Source organism: Suricata suricatta, chromosome 9, assembly GCF_006229205.1.
Source record: "Suricata suricatta isolate VVHF042 chromosome 9, meerkat_22Aug2017_6uvM2_HiC, whole genome shotgun sequence".
Taxonomy (NCBI): Eukaryota; Metazoa; Chordata; class Mammalia; order Carnivora; family Herpestidae; genus Suricata; species Suricata suricatta.
In genome coordinates this window covers 43,275,693-43,300,182 of record NC_043708.1, presented here as the reverse complement: position 1 = coordinate 43,300,182, position 24,490 = coordinate 43,275,693, and the positions used below count along the sequence as shown (strand labels likewise).

Sequence of the window (24,490 nt, the reverse complement as noted above, 5' to 3'; positions counted from 1 at the left end):
GGCTCAGGAAAGATGAGTGAGAAGCCCTTGTATATAGTTTTTATAACTGTAGGCTGTGAGCTCTTGTCTCCTGTGACTTTCCCACAAAATCTGCTAAAGCAAAGGGTCCTCATCTGATCAGTGCTCCTGATTCTGGTCCAGCCACTGACCTCTGGGTCTCTCATTTCACGGGGATGCCCAGAAGGAGGGACTGGCCCAGAAGAAGAGAAACGGCCTTGGCCATTCTCATTTCCGATTATGGAACTTCATCCTTTTTCATTGTCCTTCTTGCCTTTCTTACTTCTTCATGGAGGACTTTAAAAATTACAAAGTAGCTTCCCTTCTCAAGAAAACCTAAAAAACCTTATTCTGAGCACATCGACAGACCTGCTTCCCTGAAAACGAATTTGGTGCACAAGGAACAGGTGAAAAGAAACTGCCTTTTCTGCTTACCTTTGCATAAGTTCCTGGAGGTGGCTAATAGCTCAGAGAACCGGCAGGAGAGGTGTGCTTCTCACTCGCTCTGCAGGGCTCTACCTAAGGAGGAAAGGCAAGCGGGATTGGAAACGTTTGAGGGTTGCTTGCCCAACTCAATCCATACACAGTTGACTAGGCCCGTCTTTTCAAATACAGTAACAGTTAATTTATGACCATGGATCTGACTATCCTTCTTCCACAAAATTGTGCATTCTCTCCTCCCCTAGAATAACTTTCCGTGTATTTCAGATTTCATACCTAAATGAGTGATACATGAATCTAACTGTCAACTTTTCTGGCACATCTGTTTTGGGGATGTGTATGTGCTGTCCCTTGGTGACCGTATTTATACCCATCACAGGGCTCTTACGTTCACACTTAACACTTTGGATTCCTGTCTCTCAGGATAAGAAATTTTGCCTATAAGTTGCTAGCAACTTCCACATTGTTTTAGAAAGCCTGAGACTTAACCCAGACGCATTTATTTATTTTTATTTATTATTTACTGTCAAGTTGGTTTCCATATGACACCCAGTGCTCTTCCCCGCAAGTGCCCTCCTCCATGACCATCAGCCCCCATCCCTTCTCCCCCTCCCCCTTCAGCCCTCAGTTTGTTTTCAGTATTTAAGAGTCTCTCATGATTTGCCTCCCTCCCTCTCCCTGACTCTTCTTCCCCCTTCCCCTCCCCATGGTCCTCTGTTAGGTTTCTCCTGTTAGACCTATGAGTGAAACATACGGTATCTGCCCAGACTCAAAGACACAGAGTGGCCCCCTGTTGTCAGAGATGAAACCAGCCCTTCCTGGACTTTGTGAGGTTGGTAAACCTATTGTGGGAAGTGGCTGTTGTTCAGTTTGGGCTCTTGGATCAAGCACCAGCTATTCCTTTGAGATTTGACCTGTTTATATTTCTCTCAGGACACTCCTTATTGACTCCATCAGGACACTGCCAAAGATTTGGGTCTTAGAGTTCTTCATTAATAAATACGATGGCAGTTAGGCTACCTGGACAACAGTGTGCTTCTTTCAAAGCTCTTGTTTGTAGATCCGCTCATGGAATAAGGCCCGAATCTGAGTGTTCTCGGACAAAGCATGTTTTCCTCCTTTACAAGGTCAGCATAAGGATTGCTAATTCATTATTTTGAAATACTATTGGAGAGTCATTTTGTGGTGCGTGGGGTTTTGTTAGTGGTGGTCTGGGAGTGTGAGAATGGCATTGACGATCAGTGAGTGGGAAAGCTTCCTGCTTTGGGAACATTTACAGTCTCTCCTCTGAGAGGTTTTTGGTATGAAAAACTAGCCGAATGTGATTTGTAAGGATTTGTCTTGCATTTGTCAAGAGTAAGGTAACATTTTCTTTATCTCTAATTTATATGACTCTTAGGAAACCTGTTCCTGTGAGGTTTTATTAGAACATAATTACTTGTGGCCAAAAAATTTGGAGATTACAATAGTTTTAACACACCCCTATTGGTATTGGTTTTCTTTCTTTCCTCAACAGATGTTTGCAAAAGAGTCATATTAAATACATCTAATTCTGCTGTCTCAGTCTAATGAATCTTTATCATGAAGATTACTTTAATTGGTGTCAGTTACATTCTAGAAAAGCACCCATTATGCTTTTGTTTTCCAGCACGTGGGGAAATTTTCCATCCTGACAATACTGAGAGGGGAATGTAGTAAAGATTCTGAAAATTAATTTTATTTTCCTCTTTTACATGTTCCTGTTTTTTATTTAACATTGAAGTTAAAAGTAATCAGGATTCTGGAGAGTCAAACAAAGAGGTGACTGAACTGTTTTGGGGTGACCCTTGGTACCTACAATAGTTTGCAGGTCACTGACTTGACCAGTTTTCATTTAAAAGAAATTCTAGAAAGTGCCTAAAATTTTAAGTAAGAAATCCCAAAGTCTAATCAGCCACTCTCAAACAAAGTATCTGGGAACAACTTTATATAGCCATTTAAAAATGCAATTAATAAAGAAATGACAATGCATGGGAAAATGGGGACATCACTACTCTCATAGAGCTGATGTCTAGTGGAGAAGGACAGAAAATAGGTGTGACACACAACAGGTCAGGAAGTGGAGGGTAAGGGAGTAATATTGGCATTTTAAAATATTGTGGACAGAAAAGTTCTCACTCAGAAGGCAACATCCAAGCATAGACAGAACTGAGAAGGGCTAGATGTGGATCTGGGTGGTGGGGGAGCATTCCAGGAAGAAGCAGCAGCAAATGCAAAGGTTGAGGGGAGGGGTAGCACATATCTGGCATGTTAAAGAAACAGCAAGGAATCCTGAATGGACTGAAGAGAATGAGGCACCAGTAGTGGGGGATGGGGATGCATCATAGAGGGCCTAACAGGTTATTGATTGTATGGCTTCTACTCAGAGATAAGAACCCGCTGGAATGTCTGATCAGAGAAGTGACATGAACCTATCTTCTAGTATAAAAAGATCATTCTGTTTGTTATATTGTTTGTGGGGCAGGGAGTGGATGGAATGCAGAATCATGGTGAGAGGTGGTTGGAATCTGGGTATGTTTTGAAGATTTAGTCCACAGAGTTTCTAACAGATTAAACATGGGATATAAGAGAGAGCAGTCCATGATACTCGAAGGTTTCCACCTGAGCTACTGGAAAGATCGAAGACCCATTGCTGAGATAGAACAGGGGACCAAAGGAGCAGATCTAGTGACAGTGAGGGGGAGCTCAGTTTCAGACAGAGTAACTTTGAGGTCATCTAAGTGGACATATAGAAGATGCATGCAATTGGACGTGCATCCAAGGTGAGACCTGGGCCAGAGATACAAATGTGGAAGTCATCTATACAGATGTGAGGTCAAAACTGAGGCAAGTGGTAAGGGGAGCCGGCTAGTTTTATGTGCCCTTTGGGAATGGGCAGCCTTAGACCTCCAAAAGCTAGCCATACCCAGGAGGAGGTCAGAAACCTAAATGTGAATCCCAACCCTACCTTGAGCTCTTGGCAGAGATCTCAGGACTAGTTGACTACTGGGGAGCAAAGGAGCTCTCCTGGAGCATCTAGTCATGCCAGTACCCAGGAAGAAGAGTGACTAAGATAGAAAGTCCCCAGTGAAGAGATGACCAGATCACTTGCGAGTAGTAAATGGGTATTGTAGGTGTCTGTTCAGGTTATGGGTACCCTTTGAGGATGGTCAGTGACCGACCAACAGCTAATGACCTTCATGGTCCCAGAGAAAGCTCTAATAGTTATAATGGGTATGAAGTCTACTATATAGATCCCTTTCTTTTCTAGTGAATTCAAGGGACATGAAGCTGTAATTAGTTAACTAATAAGCTGGATTTAACTATTGCTTGTAACAAATCACTCCAAAACTTCATAGCTTCACATCATTTTCCCCTCACAGTTTTCCGAGGGTCAGAAATTTGGGACAACCTTGCTGGGTAGTTCTGGCTTAAAGGTCTCTTGCGTGGTTGGAGTCAAGTTGGTACTGGCCGTTAGCAGGAGGCCTGATTCCTCCCCACATAAGCCTCCCCCAGGGCTGCGTGAATGTCTTCATAATTGATATGGCTACCTTCCTGCAGAGTGAGGGAGCCAAGAGAGGAGGTGGGAGCTAGAATGCCTTCTATGACCTAATCTCAGAATACCTTACCACACTCTGTTGGTTACATAGACCTGTTTGGATTCAGTGTGGGAGAATACCCAAGGGCATGAATACCAAGAGGCAAGGATCCATGGGAGCCACCTTGAAAGTTGGCAGTCACCCTCCTTGAAAATGGAGAAGGTTTCTATCTACCCAGTCCTTTGTATCTGCTCAAAGCACCACACGCAGCTATAGGGGGTCAGTAACTGCATGCTGTCCCAGTCCCCCATAATAACGAGTCTAACCCACACATCTTATAGGGTCCACCCAATTATGGGAATGTTTCTCCAGTCATTTCTAGCTCGAGTAGGTACCTTGAAACATGATAGACAAGTGCAGGTGCCACCACAAGAATCTCGTTTGCCATGTTGGTATTTGCCATTTTCCCCCTGACATTTTAGGTGCTCCATCAGCTCACACGCCTACCAAATGTATAGGGTCTGTTATTATCGTTGGCCATCTGTCCCCGAGTTGTGCAGAGTTGCACTACATTTAGAAAGCTCTATTACATGATATATCTAGGACTGAGTTTGTAATAGAAATCCTTCCAAGGAGAATTTGACCATGTAAGATCCACTAGTATTCCTGCCTTTTAATGCATTTATTTAAACAGTACTTTTTGTATGTGTGCACTTAATTTCCAGCCATTTCTTGCATGAGCAAATTGCCTAAATACACTTGTGAGAAACCCTTTTATAGTAAATGTTATTAAACCGAAAACAAGGGTATAATAAAATAGCAACTTAAGGGTAATTTACTAACAACTGGCGCCCTTAAACATTGACATACTATTGTGTAGTAATAATACCAGACTTGGTATTTAAACACAATCTTTGTCACTCACTCTAAGAATCATTGGGACAGTTTCCTAATCCTCATGGTCTTTTATTATAGCTCTTTCAGTTTTGTTTTTTTTTTTGGCCATTCCTATGTCACTGGTTTATATATTATAAATAATCAACTTTTACCCATAAAGAACATCCAACACATAACATCTTTGCTCCTTATCTAGAGAAATAATAGAGAAAATATTCAGAGAAAGTAGTAGAGGTGAGTTGGCACCATTGAATCTTGCTGTTCTTGGACCTCTGTGTTCCACGGAGTCTAATAAATAGAGAGAGATTGAGGTGTATGATAATAGAAACTGCATCACAGAAGTGACTGACTCATTGAAAGTTTCAGGATTTCTAAGTCTTCTCCAGTAAGGAGAATCTGTTGACTACACATCTCAGTAGAAGCTCCTTACTCTCTGGAAGGTGGTGTGGACACCACAAAGAAGACCAGTGGACAGCTGGACACGACCTAGCTTTCATGTACCAAGTCCACACATGTCCAGGCTTCTGTTTGAAGCTGGAGATGCCTACTCTCTGATCAGTGTCCTGGGGATGCTCACCCTGAAAGACTGACTCAGTACTAACTAGAAAGTAGACCCTGCAGTGCTGGCTTTAACTTGCCATGGGGAGCCATCATCAGAGGGACCAGATGTACTGAGCATATACTCCATAAACGGAGCATGGGAAGGCCTCCATAGGAAGCCAAATCACAATCAGAAACCATTAAATCGCCCTGAAAAACCATCATCACAGAATCTTGAAAGAGACGATCTAATTCTGTATGGTCAGTTCATTCTCACCCAGGAATGAAGATACCAGGAGCAAATCAGTGTCCAAAAGTTGTTCAGTGAGTGGATAATCAGGATGAGGGAGCCTGAGGTGAATTTTAGTGGCAATAGGTTAGCTTCATGAATTGATATCTGAATGGGAATGAATTGCCTGAAGGGCTGACCTGCTCAAAGCCAATGCTAACACTTCTGTTTTTCCAGAGGTATATTCCATTTTGGAAGAGTTAGATTGGGTTTTTTTGATCACATAACAGATTACCCAAAAATCAGCAGCTAAAAGAACAGTAAACACATTATCACATGCAATTTCTATGGATCAGGAATAAGAGAGATTCTGGCTCAAGGTCTCCCAAATGTGGTCCAGAGTGTAGTCATCTGAAGGCTAAGGGGCTGGAGGTTCTGTCTCCAAGATGGCTCCCTTACATGGCTCACAAATTCGTGCTGGCCGTTGGCAGGAAGCTCCAGTTCCTCACTTTCAAGACCCCTCTCCCTACTGGGTTCTTTGAGTATCATCATAGCATGGTGGCTAACCTTCCCCCAGAGTGAGTAACCCAAAAGAAAGCAAGGTAAAAGCCGTCAGTGCCTTTTATAACCTAACCCATGAACTCACACACTGTCACTTCCGCTACATTGAATTTGCTAGCAGTGACTCACTAAGTCTAGCCTCTTCTGAAAGAGAAATGAATTCATTAGGCTCTGTCTTTTAGAGAGGAACGTCAAAGAAGTTATGGACATATTTTAAAACCCACGGTGTCTCTGTAACTCCTTTTTTCCCTGCCCTTCCGTAGCTTACAAGTCTTCTGCTGATCCATGTATTCTATTAATATATTCAAATTATTGTCTCTGTAAATATAATGTACACACTTTTAATATGTAATTATATATTATATATCATATATAATACTACTGATAAGATGTCACATATTAAATACATTATCTATATTATAAATATTAATGTATTGAACTTATGGCCAGACTCTTGTAGCATGATAATCATTTTGTATCTTTATGCTAATTTGTATACCCCCATTCTGCCACTTCACTAGCCAGGGAGACCTGAGGCAAACTGCTTGGCCTCTCTGTGCTTTTGTATCCTCATCTGTAAAATTAGACTGAAGTAGGACCTACCTCATAAGTTTCTTGTGAGGTTTAAATGAATAGTGACATGCACAGAGCTTGAAAGAGTGCCTGGTACAGAGAGATCATTCAATACCATTGGTTGTCAGCAGGTATCTGTACTTGCTGCAGAAATAGTTTGATCCAGCAGTACGCCTCAGAAGACTGCCCTCAGAAGGCTGTCTCGGGTCCATGTTCCCGGTGGTAGTAAACAACAGTCATAGTGGTCTTCCTGGCTACACCACAGTCCCGCACCATCCAAATCCTGTACCGAGCAAGAAGAAAGAACCATTTCAGGCCTGGGACGGACCAGGGCCAGAGGTCTCTTGTTTTCCTTTCCTCTTTGCTGTGCTTGTTCCTCCTCCAGCTCCCAGGTTGCCCCTGGCCCAGAGTGCTTACATGGAGATAACATGTTTAGTTTGCACTCTGAGTCCTATTTATGTTTTGTTTTTGTTCCTTTTTTTTTTTAAGGCTGACCTTTTGCAGAAGGTTAGAATACCCAAACAGGGAAGTGACTTCACAGAAAACTAGAGAGTTTCTAGGCCTCGTGAACTTGTATTAAGGGTTGTTCCTACATTTTATTTATAAATGTACATTTTCCAGGGTGTACACAAGCTACATCTCATCATCTGATTGATGTCGGACAGATTCATCTTCCTCTCAGGACCTTTTGCTTCTTGATTAATGAATAGATTTTATCTTTATCTAAAGCGTATTTATAATTAAAAATATGCTGGGTGTTTGCTGAAAATCTATTGATGGGAAGTTAGAGCTAGTGCTTCCTCTGTCTCCCAAAGCTACTTTAAAAGGGAAGCCATACCTAATGGAATGCACCAGGGTTGCCTTTTGTCAGGTGACAGGTAGCTAAATATAGAAGCAGGGAGTGGGAGGGACCTGCTGAGGTCACTCGTGCCCTCCTGCCTTTCGCCTTCCCCATCTGACTGTCTCTAGCCCTTTCTGTAGCCTCCAGCCACACATGGCTTCTGAGCACTTCAGCTGGGGCTAGTTCAAGTTGAGATGTGATGTCGGTGGTAATATACATCCTGGATTTCGAAGACCTAATGCAAAGAGAAGCATGTAAAATGTTTCATCAGCAATTTATACTTGATGACAAGTTGAAATAATATTTTTACATATTGGATTAAAGAAAAGACATCATTAAAATTAATTTCACCTCCCTCTTTTCACTTTTAATATTAGGAAATTTTAAATACCATCTGTAGCTCACATTGCATTCCTATCTGGTACTGCTCTATCTCTATTCTTCAGGCTCCCAGCACATGGATTATAAGGCCTTCCTTGGCGACTCCTCTGGGTCTTTTGTCATTCTGGCACGTCATTTCTTGTCTACATCCAGTCTTAATCTCTGCTGCTTCGATTTGAAGACTTCTACTTCAAATAGTTGGCTGTTCATCTTCTTATGAAATCCCCACTGGAAAAGAGTCGAGCATCTCTCCATGTGGTTCACCTGTCAGCCCGGTAGCCCCATTTCTTTCAGCTTTTGACTGTCTACCTCTTTCAACTCTGATACTTTTTAATGACCTTCCCTGGGTAATCCTTAGACTCTGTGTATTATTTTTAAAACTCAGGATCCAAAGCCAGCCACCATGGATCTAATGTGGGTCTGACTACTGCAGAGACAAGAAGAAGAAATTATGTCCACCATCGAGTACTTGACCGATCTTTTTGATGCATGACCACACAGGGAGGGACAGATGCTGTTGGTGACTGTCTTAACGGATGAGGCAGTTGAGGCGCAGGTCGGGGAAGTGACTTACCAAGGTTCCACTGCAAATTAAGTGGCAGATTTGAGACTCATGGCCAGGCTTGCCAGATTCCGGAGCCTATATTTGTTCATTATATATCATGTCTTCCTTGCCTGATACTTTTCTTTGAAAACACCCTTAATCTCGAGGGGCTTTATGGTACTTGACTGATGCTTTTGTAGCTTCTGGTCAACAGTGACCGTTGAGCTTGTTCTGATATGTTCGTGTCTTCCTGGGACTGTGAACCCCTTCTGCTAAATTCCAGATACCCTCTTTCAACTCTGCAGATATGGCATGAAAGGCCCTAGGACTGCCCTACCCTGGACTGTTTGTAGAGTAATCAGTAGGTGAGAAACAATGTCGTCAGATGTCAGGAGTAACTTTTCAGGAAGGGAGCGTTCTTTCTTGTGGCCTGAGGTCCTCAGGATAACTATCAGTTTCCAGAACAAGCTACTTCTCAAAGGCCAACATTGTTTATCCATGTTTACCTAAAGGCAACAAGTGTGTGTTTTGAGTAGAAGGGGACAAAAAGGGCACCTTGAGAGAGTGTTAAAAATGGATCTTCTCACGAACGAACCTTGAAGACATGATGCCAAGTGAAATAACCAGTCACAAAACGACAAATACTGTATGGTTTCACTTCCAAAGGGAACTAGGGTAGTCAAATAGACAGACAGAAAATACAGCAGTGGTTGCCAGGAGCTGGGGGAGAGGAGAAATAGGGAGTGATCATTCAGTGACTACAGAGTTTCAGTTTGAAAAGATGCAAAAGATCTGGAAATGGATGGTGCTGATGGCTGCACAGCATTGTGAATGTATGCTTTAAACTGTATGCTTGAAAATGGTGAAAATGGTAGATCCTGTGTTTTATATATATATATATTTTACCATGATAAAGATAACTAAGCAGATCTTCTGTATATGAAGGAAAATAGCTTTCTTATCGCGTGTGATCGGAGTTGCTGCTGGAGCTAAGTCCTGTCCTCGGTTTGCGATCACAATTGTTCTCTGAGGCAGCTTCTCATGAGAAAGTGCCCCCTTCACTGAGATGAGGGGAGTTCTTTGTTTTCCTGACAGATTTCTCCATCTAGGAAGTTTTACTTCACACAAATGCCTTTGCCAGGGTGTAAACTACTTCTCCACAGATGTCTGGGGTAGGGAGAGCAGCCTTACCTGCAAGGATCCAATGAACCTTCGGCAATGCTTGCTTTTCTGTGGAGATTTTCTTACTCCTTATCCCCCTATCTGAAGGTGCAGCTACACTTTTCTAAGAAAGAATGCAGGGCTGTTAAGTTCCATTTGGTTGTACCAAAGTAGTTGTAACCTCTTTGGAGACCTGAATGGGAATTAGGTTGAGCACCCAAACCTCTAAGAACATTTGTTGTGTGTTGCATTGATGTCACTGCCCCCCGACATCCCAAAGTAGTCATCCGATCCGATGTGTGGGTCATTTGGAGAAATGGTACATAGATCAGCCAGGGGGCATAGATTGAGACCCTAAACTCATAGGAATTCTGTTCACAGTGCGGTGTTTCATGCCATTGTGGGTGTATTTGCTTATTTGCCCCGTATATTTTCCTTTTCAGGAATCATTAACCAATGGCAACAGGAATCCAAGGATAAAGTGATTTCCCTCCTGTTAACTCACCTGCCTTTGCTGAAGCCAGGAAACCTTGATGCAAAAGTTGAGTATATGAAACTGCTGCCCAAAATCCTGGCGCACTCTATTGAACACAACCAGCACATCGAGGAGAGCAGGCAGCTGCTGTCCTATGCTTTGATACATCCGGCCACTTCTTTGGAAGACCGCAGTGCTTTAGCCATGTGGCTGAACCACTTGGAGGACCGCACGTCAACCAGCTTCGGTGGCCAGAACCGGAGCCGCTCGGACTCTGTGGATTATGGGCAGACACACTACTATCACCAAAGACAGAACTCCGATGACAAGCTCAATGGGTGGCAGAACTCTCGGGATTCTGGGATTTGCATCAACGCCTCCAGCTGGCAGGACAAAAGCCTGGGGTGTGAGAATGGCCATGTGCCCCTCTACTCCTCCTCATCTGTCCCCACCACGATCAATACGATTGGAACCAGCACAAGTACAAGTAAGTTCCCAGGAAGCCTGCAGAGCGGTGTGCTGTGGTGACTTGCTGTGCGTGGCATGTCCCGCTGCGAATGTCTGCTCTGAGCACCCCGTAACCCTGGGAGAGCGGGGCTGATGGGAACCGGCAGTGGGACGGGATCTCTGCATCCCGTCTCTGTTGCTCTTTTGACTCTGGAAAGATAAAAATACCGGGCAGGTAAAATGAGTGATGGTCCAAATTTGGGTTGTAAACAGACTGAAAAAGAAATAGGGAGAAGAGTAAGTGGAAAAGAAGGAAACTTCCTGTTTCCACGAGTAGAAATACCTTTTACCCGCATGGCTTTTGCCCTGGAGTTTTTGGATTTGCCAAGACACTGAATTATGAGTGATTCGCTAAACCTGATTCTAACCCATGGTTAACCAGATGCCCTCATGGGATTTGTGCATTTTCTTTTTTTTTTCTCCCTCCTTCTTTTTTCCCCTTTTTCTTTCTTTCTTCCTTTTTTTTTTTTTTCCCCCATTTCACCCTGGAATGTTCCCTCCCTTGCACTTTCTGGTTTTTATCCCCAGTTGTTGGGGGCACATTTCCTCCTGACCAGGGAAACAGGTCTGCTGACTTGCGAATGCTGTGCTGTGGCCTTTTCTGGCTCAGTCACACCTAGGAGAGGCAGGCCAGGAACGGCTGTGTAGAAGGGGAGAGTGGAGGACAGCTTTCTGCTCTTTTGACCACTCAAGCAAAGTACCCCGCCCGCAGCTGGGAGTCGGGCCGGGAGTCCTCTCTATGGCTCCCCAGTTAGGCTGAGCAAAGTGACAAACATGCCATTTGTGCTTCTGTAAAGTGGCAGTATGGGAGGGGGCCCGTCATTAAACAGAAATCGTTGCGTGTGTTCATGAATACAGTGTCCGCACTGAGATAACTTTCTCAGTGGAAAGCTTTTGTGGTTAGACGTTACCTGCCTGTCAACATGCAAGAACCCCCAATTAAAAGATCTGAGAGTACTAAGAATTAGCGGTGACAGCTTCTTGGCCTCTCCCTCCACTTGGATCTTTCTGCTAACGGGCCCTTTTAAATGGCTTTCTCCAGTACATAGGAGTGCCGAATTCTAACTACTTTAATTGAAAGAGTACCTTAGTGGAATAACCGAGGAATACTTAAGATACTGCATTCACAATGCTACAAAATGAGGTTTTGAATTCCTTTTTTTCTATTTTTACATTGAGATATTGATAACGAGTACATTTGGAGGAATTAAGTGATTATTGCATCATTAATTTATTATGTAAGGGGCTCTGGAGACCGTCTCTTTCACAGACTAGTAATCCAGGGAACGGTTTCACTAGCTTGTGTGCGACAGAGTGATGGCTGGGACCATTAAAGCAGACACATGCAGGCTGGGTGACAGAGCTCTTTGGCCCAAGTTTCCTGGGTCAGGGACAGAATCTAGTAATTGTTACAAAACTCTTTGATAGTTGGGAGAGATGCGAGCTCCAGGCTGCCTGCCCTTCTCAGAACTTGGTCTTTTATATTTTAAGGAGTTGAATTTTATGTCATTTCTCTTCAAATTATTCTTGGGTCTTCATATTTCTGTCTCTACTGATTTGCACATTCAGGGCTGTGTCTTGACGAGATCTGTACATTCAAGATGGTTATCAGATTGTAGTCAGTGGGTATTTTCCTTTTTCACTGTGGCCCTCCAGCCTACGGAAGGGAGGTGATACAGCAGTGACTGTCATGGCCTCCCAGATCCCTGGGTCCCTGTGTAGTACTTGAGCAGAAAAAGACTTGAAGGTTTAACAAGATAACGAGATTACGTATGTCAGGAAGAAGAAAGGGGTTGGAGCCCTGTTTCAGAGCATTGGCAAAGAATTCTTAGATCTGTCTTCCAGAAAGTTTCATGCAAACACTTAGGCCATGTCAACACTTATATTTCAATATGTCTTTAATGAAACCCGAATGTCATTGCTTTAGTCCTCTGCATTGTCAATGGTGGTGAAATTGTGTTTGTCAAAACTGCAAACTTTTGGGTCATTCATTCACTCGTGCCTCTATTAAATATCTCCTGAGCACCTGGGAGGCAGTTTGATAAAATGGAAAGGACAGCAACCTTGGTGTCAATGTCCTGCTAAGTCCAAATCTCAGATCCATGATTTGCTAACTATAACTTGGCCAAGTTACTTAACCTCTCTGAGCAAGGTCCTCACTTGTAAAATGAACATTCATGATACCCAGCTTTGAAGGGCTGTGGGTGAAGGTACACTAGATCATATATGTAGATGCCCAGCGCTGGGCAGCGCTGGTAATAGGTTCTGCTCAGTGAATCAATGAGAATGGGAAGGCCAGTGAGGAGCAAAGTGCTAACACTGACCCCCAGAGTCTGTGCCCGCATTTGCACCTTCTGGTTGTCCTCTGATGAAGCACCTTTCCTGAGCCCAGAGCCATGCAGAGTAGACTAGGGGTCCTTGACCAGGCTGTGATTTTCGGCCATACCACCACAATAGAAAATGGTTTGGACTGAAGGCTTAAGGATCTTTTCTGCCGCACCGGAGAGCTACATGTCTTCTTTCTCTCAAATGGAAAAAATACCTACGCAAAACAACGTGATTATAAATCATAGTAAGAGAACTGAGATCATTTAGTGCTTCTCATTTTCAAATTATCAACCACATTAATGATAGTTCATGAAAAGAAACTAAGTAGAAGGGAACTTTCTTACACAGTTTTTGGGTTTAAAATTTTTAAAAATATTTATTTATTTTTGAGAGAAAAAGTGAGCAAGCAGGAGAGGAGCAGAGAGAGAGGGAGATACAGAATCCGAAGCAAGCTTCAGGCTCCTAGCTATCAGCACAGAGCCTGATGTGGGATTCAAACCCATGAACCATGAGCTGAAGTGGAATACTCAACTGCCTGAGCCACCCCGGCACCCTAGTTTTGGGGGTTTAATCTTCGCTTATTCCAATAAAGTTTTGTTCCCTTAATTACTACGCTTCAGCAAAGTGCCTTAGCATTCATGGGTTTCTCCCTATGTGGATTCTGTATTGTTCAACTGCACTGAAAACACTATCCACCCCCTGGGTGCCTAGTACTATGTTCAAGTCCATGGAAAATATAAAGAAGCTTAAGGAAAGTGATTCACTTTCAGGGAACCTATAATATAACTAGAGAGAAGATAAATCGATCAGTCTCACAATTAAAAATGAAATATCTTCTTTTAGCCAGACTAATCTGTAAAAATTTTACATAAAAACCTATGCATTACATAAAAGTGCAGTTAAAAAAAATAACTCTAACAGCTGCCATAGGGCAATATAGGATTGTGTCAACTGAATGGGGGGTCTGTACTGTAAGCACTGTGAATGTGTGAAGGGGAAAGATCCTTGTGAACTGCAGGGTCAAGAAAGCTTTTGCAGGAAATGGGGGAAGTAAGCTATGATGGAGGTAGCGGAGTGGGTGGGGGGAGAGCCAAGGGTAGGGACATTCATTGCGAGCAAAAGGGTGGAGAGGTTATAGTATACGCACAGGGTTAGAAGACAATGAAGAAGAAGGAAAGGTTCACAGAGGAAAAAAGAGCTCGTAGAAGAAAGCAATAAAAGTAGACTGAGGAGGGGGATCTGAGACCTCTAAAGAGGCCAAGCCTAACACCATGGGCATAAGAGTGACATGAGCAATGCTGTAAGGGGGCCTGGTCTGCTCTCTGCACACCAGATGAATGACAAGGGATGAGGACATCAGTGAGTTTCGAAACCTCAGTTGTGAGGTAGTAAGCTATGATGGGGATAGGAACAGGCATGAAGCAGAAGGAATGGACGCTAGAAACGCTCCTAGGTGTAATTATTAGAATTAGGATTCAGTATTGACTTGGACATACGTTATAGATTATTTATTCATTTATTCACTTCACTTAGGAAGTGTGAATTGAGCACCTACTATATGCTTCATCTCCTCAAGGCACTCAGTACATCAGTGGACAAGACAAAGATGCTTTCCCTTGTGGAGTTGCATCTATACTATTATAGTATGTGAGGAAATTAAGTAATGTGTTAGAAATTGATAAGTGGCATGGGAATAACAAAATAGAGTAGGGTCAGTAGGATCAGGCCTAGATGGTGAGGTGGCTATAGTAATAAGTAGGGTGCTCAGGGTAGACCTCATTGAGAAGGTGATCTATGAACAAAGACTTGAAGGAGGTAAGGGGGTTAGCCAAGTGGGAGTCTGGGGGAAGAATAGTCCAGCCAGAGGGGCACCTGGGTGGCTCAGTCGGTTAGGTGTCCAACTTTGGCTCAGGTCATGATCTCACAGTTGGTGGGTCTGAGCCCCACATTGGGCTCTGCGCTGACAGCTAGAACCCTGGAGCCTGCTTTGGATTCTGTGTCTCCCTCTCTTTCTACCCACTCCCCTGCTTGCACTCTGTCTCTATCTCTTAAAAATAAATAAAAATATTTTTAGGATAGTCCACCCAGAGAAGAAGCTTAAGCAAAGATCCCAAGATCTTTTCCTAGCTTGCTAGGGAAAAGCAAGACCAGTGGCTGAAAGGGAAAGAGTGAGGTGGACAGTGGTAGAGGTTGCAGAGGTAACAGGGAAAGACAGATCCTACAGGGCATTGCAGGGCATTGCAAGGACTTTGACTTTTGCTCTCAGTAAGCCAGGAAGCCATTGGAGGGGTTTTTTTTGGCAGACAAGGGACGTGACCTTACATTTTAAAGAGATCCCTTTGGCTTCTATATTAAGAATATACTGTACACGGGCAAGGATGGAAACACAAAAACCAGTTAAGAAACTATTGCAGTAATCTAGGAAGAAGGGTGCTGACTCTGCCTGGGGTGGCTGAAGCAGAAGAGGGAAAAGTGGTCAGAGTCTAGATCTGTTTTGGAAGTATAGTCAGTCCATTTCCTGACAAAATAAATGAAGGGTGTGAGGGAAAAAATTCAAGAATGACTCCAGAGTTTTTGCTTCTGCAACTGGAAGGATGGAGAATGTTTATTAGGTTTGAGGGTAAGGTTGAGAGTTGTGTCATCTGTGATGAATTTGTGTGTCCATTAGACAATTGGAGGTGTCTAGTAGGCATTTGGATGTGTGAGTGTGCAGTTTGAGAGAGAGGACTGATCCGAGATAGACATTTGGGAGTTATCAGCACATGAGTGGCATTTAGAGCTATGAAACTGAATGAGATTACCAAAGCAAAGATGTCAGTAAAGAAGAGGACCAGCGAATAAGCCTGGGCGCTTCAACATGAAGGCTGGGGAAGACAAGGACAAAGCAGAAGAAATGCAGGTGAAATCATTGAAGTAACGAAAAACTCATGGATGTGTATATCTTACAAGGTGAATGAAGAATACGTTTCAAGGGGAAAAAGCGATCGAGTGAGTAAAATTCTACTGACACGTTCACTTAAGATGAGGACCAAGATTTAACCACTGGATTTATCAAGAAGGTGCATTAGAGGTAAACTGGGAGTACCTCCAAGATGGTAGATTTTTCAGGGATGAAGAAAGTTATGTTTGTGATGCCAAAGAGATAAAAGGCAGGATAGGGAGAGAAACCAGCCACAAGCTCAGTCTTGGATGTGTATTGACTTTGAGGAGGTGCTAGGACATTGAGATGGAGAAAAATGATGTTTAGAGGACATTAAAAACGGATGATGGTGTCATGCAGAGTTTTAGAAGGAAGGGATTAAAAAGAGGCTAAGAGTAGGTAGGGAGCAAAAACTACACCCTAATATAACAACAATCAACCAGTTTTCATCCATTTAAGCAGAGGCAAGAGTACCTTTTTATTAGTTGCAGACATTAAGTCAAATGAGATCACACAGGACTTTTGAGCTGGACCTTCTCTTCCATTAAGAAATAGACAGGTGGGTTGGGACAGTGGAGAAGTTGATTAAACATTTAGGATAGCATCAGGGTGTTTCAGAAGAGAGGGGAGAATGTGTTTTTCAGAATCTCACTCTTCTCATAAGGCTACTCAGGGGTCTGGTTACTGAAAGCAAGAATGTACAGATTCTTCATCATGAGCCCATGGGATCAGAAAGGACCAAGGCTGTCACAGACTGTGCACAAATCTTAGTCAACTTTGTTTTGGCCATTATAAGCAATTCCAAGGGTAAGGTGCATAGAACCTGGCTTAGCATCTCTACATTTGCTTCCTGTCTGAAGTCTGCTATAGAAAAAGCAAACCATTAGGAAAAGAACATTCAGGAAAAATGTCTCCTGTTCTTTTTTTAAGAGCCCATAGAATTCCCTTGTGTGGAAGTCAATGCCGCCTCCATTACCCCAGACTGCCTTTCTAACCATTTTCTACTCTTCGCTGATAGAGTTTGACCTGGAAGGAAATTATGTGCTATAGTTACAAGTGAAAGGAACTTGTTTCCGTTTAGATCATTGTGATACTTGATTTTTCTTCACCTCCCTTACATTTGGATTTGAAAACATGCTGACCATTGCTAGCCAGCCTGGTATGAGACAAGAACTCCAAAACTTTTAAATAACAGAAATTATTCCAGAATATTCCACTTAAACTGCCTGATTCTACAGTCTCATGGCACAAGTTGGAACCTTAGTATTTCTTTTATTAGTCTCAATTGATTTTTCTGATAATGAAAACTATACATTAAAAAAAAATTGGTACCATAGGTCATCAAAAGTAAATTAATCGTGGGAGGCCTGGGTGGCTAGATCAGTTACGCCTCTGACTTCTGCTCAGATCAGGTCATGATCTCACGGTTCATGCAACCGGCTCTATGCTGACAGCTGAGAGCCTGGGGCCTGCTCTGGATTTTTTGTCTCCCTCTCTCTGATTCTCCTCAGCTTCACTCTGTCTCTCAAAAATGAATAAATGTTAAAAAAATTTTTTAATCACTTTTAAAAAAGTAGATTAACAGCGATAGCACATAACTGCATATTGTTTACTACATACCCAATAGTTTGGGTACTATTCAAAATATTTTACATAAATATTAACTCATTTAATCCTCATATCTCCATGATGCGGGTATTATTGTTATCACCATCTGACAGATGAGGAAAACTGAGGCATAGAGAGGCTAAGTAGCTTGCCCAGTGTCACAGATCAACTAAGTAGATGAATTGGAGTTTGAACCCAGGCTATCAGGCTATGGAGTCTGGCTCTGACCTTGAGGAGACATGCCTGTCCCTCCTAATCCTATCTTCAGAGACTGACTCAATTACTAGCTAGTAGACCCTTGTTTGACCCTAAAGTTGTCTCCGCATCAGCCCGCCTCCCTAGCACCAGGGTTCTCCATAGCACACAGATCTAAGACTCCGCCCAATTGCCCCACTTGCTTTGCACTGACCCATGTATTTCAGGATCAGCCCTTAGCATTCAGTGTCACTGTTCTTAGTTGACAAGCTTGCCTTCCCTTCCCAACCACAAATTCCTTGGGGACAAGGGTTGTCGTCTTTTTTCCCCTCTTTCCCGGCACCTAGAACACTGTGTGGTTCAAAAAGTCACAGAAACATGGGAGATGGCAATTTCCTGGCATCCGTCCAGCTGCCGTTCTCCCGTGGCAGAGTGTCTCTGTTAGATAATGGCTGTCTCTTGCTAAGGCCAGACGTGGCCTCTAAATCCTCCTCAGTATGCCCCCTCAAGGCAGCCACTATAATTCAATAAAAGGTGGCATGTGACCTGAAGCCTGTCGGCCGCCTTGCCATCAATGTTTGCGCAACAGTAGAAACGTAATAAATTCCTGGGCTCACGAGGCGGATGTTCACGAAGTTAATGAATTTCCAAAATAAACGAGAAGACGTCCTTGGGAGTTCACTAAGTATTTGGTGATAATACTGGTCATTTAGCCTTCTGACATAATCCTCAGAGTGACATTTGTTGTTACTCTTGCTTTTTGTGACTTATTTTACCAACTAGGTCTCAATACTCACAGACTTCTAATAACATACTGTGATCTTGATTGTGGGTTGTAGTTATATGACTTTATTCATGTGAACAGTGCCATAGGGTTGTGCACAAATTCATATGCCCCCAGGCCCCCGCAAAAAAAAAAAATCAGATCTGCCGAGATCTGAGTAAGGTCTACCATAGTCTCATTAATTGTATCATATTAATGTTGAGTTTCTGGTTTTGATATTGCCCTATAGTTAGATAAAATGTCACCTTGTGGGGAGCTGGGGAATTGGGTACATGAGACCTCTCTAGTATTTTTGCTATTTCTTGTAAATCTATAGTTATTTGAACATTAAAAGTTAGAAAACAAAAACCAGTGAGGCTCCCAATGCCTGGATATTTCTCAGTCTTTGGAACTGTTGCTTGGCCTTCTGGGAGTGTGGAGGGTCCATCCGTTTATGGAAGAATGGCTACTAGGCCCCATGGAACCAATACCTGGAACAAAACTACTCCAACAGGAAAGGCAAGGAGCAAGGATCGTGGATCTCAGGGAAAGTGGCTCCTTTGGAGACCCCTGACCTGCCAGTGGGAAAAACCCCTCCAAGTCTATCAAACTGACCCCTTCAGACACAGCCAGCTCCTTCAGAGATACCTGTTTGGTTCAAGAAGCACTTTGCCCTCTGTCCTTCACATTTTCTTTCTTTCTTTCTTTTTTTTTACTTTTTTAAAATATTTATTTCTGAGAGAGAGAGAGCACAAAGAGAAGAGGGGTGGAGAGAGAGAGATACACAGAATCTGAAGCAGACTCAAGGCTCTGAGCTGTCAGCAAAGAGCCTGACACAGGGTTTGAACTCACAAACTGAGATCATAACCCAAACTGAAGTCAAATACTTAACCGACTAAGCCACCCAGGCGCCCCAACCCCTTCACATTTTCTTACAACGCCAGCAGCCACTTCAAACTCAGTCCAGTCCATCTGCAAAAACTTCCCAGATATTCAAGGGAAGGAGAGAGACCATACAGCTTCAGGTAGGCCTGACAAGAAGAGAGGTCTTGCGAGTGGCCTCTTGGAATCTGAAATGGAAGGGTGAGGCCTGCAGACCCTGATTCTTTTTTGCAGGCAGCAGGTCTCCCCATCCTAAGCCTCTGGTGTCATTGGGAGTTCCTTTCATGTCTTCATGGAATTATTTTGTCTTTTACCAATAGACTTTCTGGGTGGAAAATTTCTTCCTCCCCAACATCTAGCCAACCTGGCATGTAACTGAAAAATTCCATTATTTCCTTAACCCCTCATTTGCTCTTCAAAGAGGTAACTCTAGTTGCTTTGCTTCCTTTGAGAAGCATTTCTAACAGCTGGCATGATATATTTTTAGCTGCAGCTTCCTTCCCTTCAGGGGAACCTTTTTTAAGCATGGCCCTGGCCTTCCTGATACTACAGTGTGACGATGGCTCAGTGAGGTCTCAGAGGAACTGATATGGCCACCACCTAATCCTCCTCTTCCAAGAGTCCCAGGTTTTACAGGACTGCCCTCTTCTTTACCACGCTTCATGTTTGGCTTTTGGGGCGTGGGGAAGAACAGTCGAAAAAACACTATAGTAAGCAAGAAGTCTGCTCATTTATTGTGAGTCAGCAGAGATCCGATGGCTTGGGAAAAGTCAAAGACCTCAGGGGCTGTGCGTCTTGGGTCATGAGGCTGTGCCCTCCGTCCCCTATGGAGGAGGACTTTTTTTAGACCCCAATGACAGTGAGCGTAGTTAAACACTAGATGAGCGCCAGAGGAAGGCAGTAGTCTTCTAATTCTCTGTTGTCATTGAAAAATAGGATGGATTCTGGCTGACATAAAGGGCTTAAATTGGACTAGCCCGAAGAGGGAAGGAAGGAGGAAGAAATGGATAACATGGCTTCTTTAAGACTTTTTGAGCCCTGTGGTCTTATGATTTCTATTTTTCACAAGATTTAAAGTCAGTCTAATAGTGGCTACGCCCCCCCCCCCACACAATTGGACAAGAAAACTTAATCTTGCACTTACTTATTTTTTTCTTTACTCACTTTTAAGATTTACAGGGACAAACTCCAGGTACCTTAAAGAAAGATGTATCCTGATGTAGCATACACACACACACACACCTCTATACCTCTATATATATCTGTGTGTATGTATATGTATATATGTATATACTTTGACATCTTTAATATCAAGCAAATTAAACCCTTGAATTTCATGGTTTCAAGTGAGAGTAAATCTCAGTGGCAGTAATTACTGTCAACTTGGGGTATATTTTCTAACTTTTAAGCATGTATGTATCATTTCTACCACCCCCATTCTCAGAATTCTATTAGGCACAGTATGGTGTCTGAGTATAGGAAATCTCAGGAAGTCAATTAAGAGAAGGATTTGGAGATGGAGAAGCAAGGAAGACAGGGGGTTCCCAAATCTGGAAAGTGCTATATAGGATATTTGTGGATTGGAGAGAGGCTGAAACTCCTGACATACTCTGGAGTAATCATTCTTTGCCAAAAGTCGGGACCATTTCCATAGACGAATTCCATGGCTAGAATTAGAGAAACCAGTGGGAGCACAGAGTTTGCTTTAGAGATTTGTTTCACAGCCAACCCTGCTGAGATGCACCCTTTCAGAAAAGCCCAGCAAATCCATATGGAGCTAAAAGATTCATAACAGATTATTTTATACTTCAGTCTTCTGCCTCACGCAGGAAATGATAAGGCTAAGGGCATGTTAGATATTCAATTTTGGGGTATAAATGATGAGGCAGTTTCCATCAAGATCAAGAACAGATGCTTTGGTTTTCAGGCGCAGCTCACCAATGTTAGATGCACGGTGAAGCACAAGTTACTTGACTTCTAAAGCTCCTTTCTTCATCTATGAAATGGGAATAAATCAGTGGAGGACTTCTTAACTGACTTAATCAGGATGTGTTGATTGTAATGGCTGTTTAAAGCAGGGAATCATAAAAAAGGTATAAGACCATAAATACGAAAGTGTGAATACGTATATTCATGTGCTGTTTTTGTAGAGCGTGATGAACCTTCCTTTGAGGATAGGGGTCCTGATGTGGCTGCTCTTGGTCTTTCCTGCATAATTCACACCCTTGATGCATTATTGTCTGTGATTTCTTCAAAATGGAGCAAGAGTTTGTAGCCATTTTCACAAAAAATCAGAGCACAGAATCTGTCTAGGTTTTTTTCTTTTTATCATTTAGCTTATAGTTTTCTCTGAATTCAACACTAGATTTTTTTAATTTTAATTAATTAATTAATTAATTAATTTAGAGACAGAAAGACACAGTGGGGGAGGAGCAGAGAAAGAAGAAGAGAGAGAATCCCAAGCAGACTTGATGCTATCAGCACAGAGCCCAACACGGCTTGAACTCATGAACTGTGAGATCATGACCTGAGTCAAAATCAAAAGGCAGATGCTTACTCGACTGAGTCACCCAGGCGTCCCTCAACACTAGATTTTTAAGCAAAACAATGACTTTCTAAAGCATGTAACAAAGTTTTTGTGCAATTAGCTTTTTAATAATTCCTATGTCATTCATTTTGGGGTTTTTTTTAATTTTTTAAAGATTTTTTAAAGTTTACTTACTTTGAGAGAGAGAGAGAACAAGTGGAGAAGGGGTGGGGGGACAGAGGATCCAAAGCAGGCTCCGTGCTGACAGCAGAGAGCTCAATGTGGGGCTCAAACTCATGAACCGTGAAATCATGACCTGAGTGAGATCACTTAACTGAGCCACCCAGGAGCCCCTGTCATTATTTGTTATACTTTTTCAAATTATATATTTATAGTAAGTACAACTAGGACAAACAGGTCTGGGAACAAGTTCATGGACTCTGGGTACACCTGCAAGTCCACTGGTGGGTGCAGAAGTGCACGACTAAATTATAGTCCTTGAGGAGCTGGTGCACCATGGGCACCAGGAAGTAGTCTAAAGGGAAAAGAGAGTACTGGTTGGTCCAGCAAGTTAGTTAAAGTGAAGATGAGTTGAGAGCTTCTTAGAGTTGTTGTGAGGATTTAATGAGAAATGTGTGTCAAGCAATTGCCAGTAGAGGACGCTCAACAAATCATAGCCCTCATTATTATTCTTGCTGCCCTGGTTGTGAATGCCGATCCAGTAAGGGTGGCTTCTTTCACCAGCCGAGGCCCTGCAATAAATGAGGGAGAAATAGGCTCCCCGGGGCAGCCCTATGACAGCCTACTCCTATTTGCTAAATTGAAATCAAGATACTTGGGCTCACCTCCACAAAGAGCTAGCCTTCCACAAATCTCAGTATTCCCATAAGGGTGGCTCCAAATGATATATCTTATAAAATGCCTTAAAATGGGCCAGAAAAAAAAAACCACACCAGAGTAAAGAGGTAAAAATTTGCCATTGCTTCTTTGGGATTTATTGTTAACAAGAATGATTTTTTAAATTAGTGATAAGTATAAGGATATTATTCAATTTTATAAAAATGATCCTTAACTAACAGAATTAGATTTCATAGAGATATAATGAGGCTGTGCACATAGACACAGGCCAGGGGATCGTGACCAGTCCCTAGAGTTCAAAATGTTTGGAAAAAAAGAATGTGCTGTGGTGAGAAGAGCAATGGATTAGGAAAGTCACTCCACACAGTGTATGATCTCGCCCTCATGGGGACTCCCACTTCTTTATGAAGACACGAGGCTGGATGACCCCTAAGGACCCGTCTTAGTGCTCTCAGCCTGTGCTTGTGAGGTGGAAGCTGACGAGCATGCAGTGCTCTACCTTGCAGTGAGCAGAAGGAGGGCGCGGTGCCAGTGGACGTGCTGGGCTAATGTTGGAGAAGCGGCACCTGCCAAAGCCAGGGCAGGGTCCCCTGATACGCTTGGCAGTAACTACACCCTCCCTGAGAATCTAATATGATTTTGGTCCCCGCGGTTGTTAAAAGACTGTGAACACCTACAGTCACTGCTACCTGGAATGTGGGACAGGAAAGCCTGGCGGACCAGGCTTGCAGCAGAGCCACATTTCACTCTACCTTTGGAAGTGAGTGCCATGTTACTGCCATGTATCTACCTATTAAAAATAAATATATATTAAAAATATATATATATATAATGAAAAGGATATGAAGATGTTAATGAAGAAAGAGAAGAAAGATCTCCTAAAAGAAAAGAGAGTGTGATTTAGCCTGGAATAGTAATAAAGCTAAATAAGGAGTGAGTTGATCATTTAGAAGGATATTAAAGTATGTTAATGGGAAGGGCACTATCCTGAGTTCCTTTGCCTCTGCCATATAGAAAGAAAAGAAAATTGGCAGCAGTTACAGGTCAAGGTCTTGGTGATGATGAAACTCCCGAGCATGTCACCGTTACAAATGTGGATTCACTCTCTTTTCTGACTTAAAGAAAATACGTCAAAGGAATAACAGCTTCTGTTGCCTGGCACCTGCGTCCTAGACCACCTGAGAGCCACTCTTGCTCTGTGATTGTGGCATCATCTTGGTGAGATTCTTTTGCAGGAAAATGGACTGGGTGAAGGTTCTTGTTTTCAGAGATCTGATAGACATTTAGTGTGTTACTGGTCTTATTCCTGTGCTATTAAGTCAAACAGAGGGAGTGGGGACGTGAGGCTTGGGGCTCTGTGTCGGAAGCTACTACCCATTTTGGATTAAAACATACACATACACAACAACAACAACTACAACTTTTGCTATACTCAAGTCAAAATATAGACATGTACCCTCAGTGCCAATTTCCTGAGGAGCAGTCTCTGAGTGGTGTCTGTGGGTGATGATAACACCCACCACGATTCTACAGAGCCTGGAAGTTCAGCTTCTCAGCAGAAGAGGGAGGGTAGTGACAAGGATTAAGACACCGAGCATACTCGGGGTGCCGGGGTGCTCAGTCAGTTGAACATCGACTTGGTTTCAGCTCAGGTCATGATCCCAGGGGTCTTGAGATCAAGCCTCACATCGGGCTCCCCACTGAG

At 42.9% G+C, this 24,490-nt stretch overlaps 1 protein-coding gene across 3 annotated transcripts in view; it reads left to right on the top strand.

Annotated features, from left to right (window-relative positions):
• The window catches only part of SAMD4A (sterile alpha motif domain containing 4A), a 208,090-nt gene that overhangs the window by 115,214 nt on the left and 68,386 nt on the right, over window positions 1–24,490 (top strand). For all 3 annotated transcript variants that reach the window (XM_029950983.1, XM_029950982.1, XM_029950984.1), the window contains exon 2: window positions 10,166–10,684. In XM_029950983.1, the coding sequence (XP_029806843.1) occupies window positions 10,166–10,684 (519 nt within the window). The remainder of the gene's footprint in view (window positions 1–10,165; window positions 10,685–24,490) is intronic.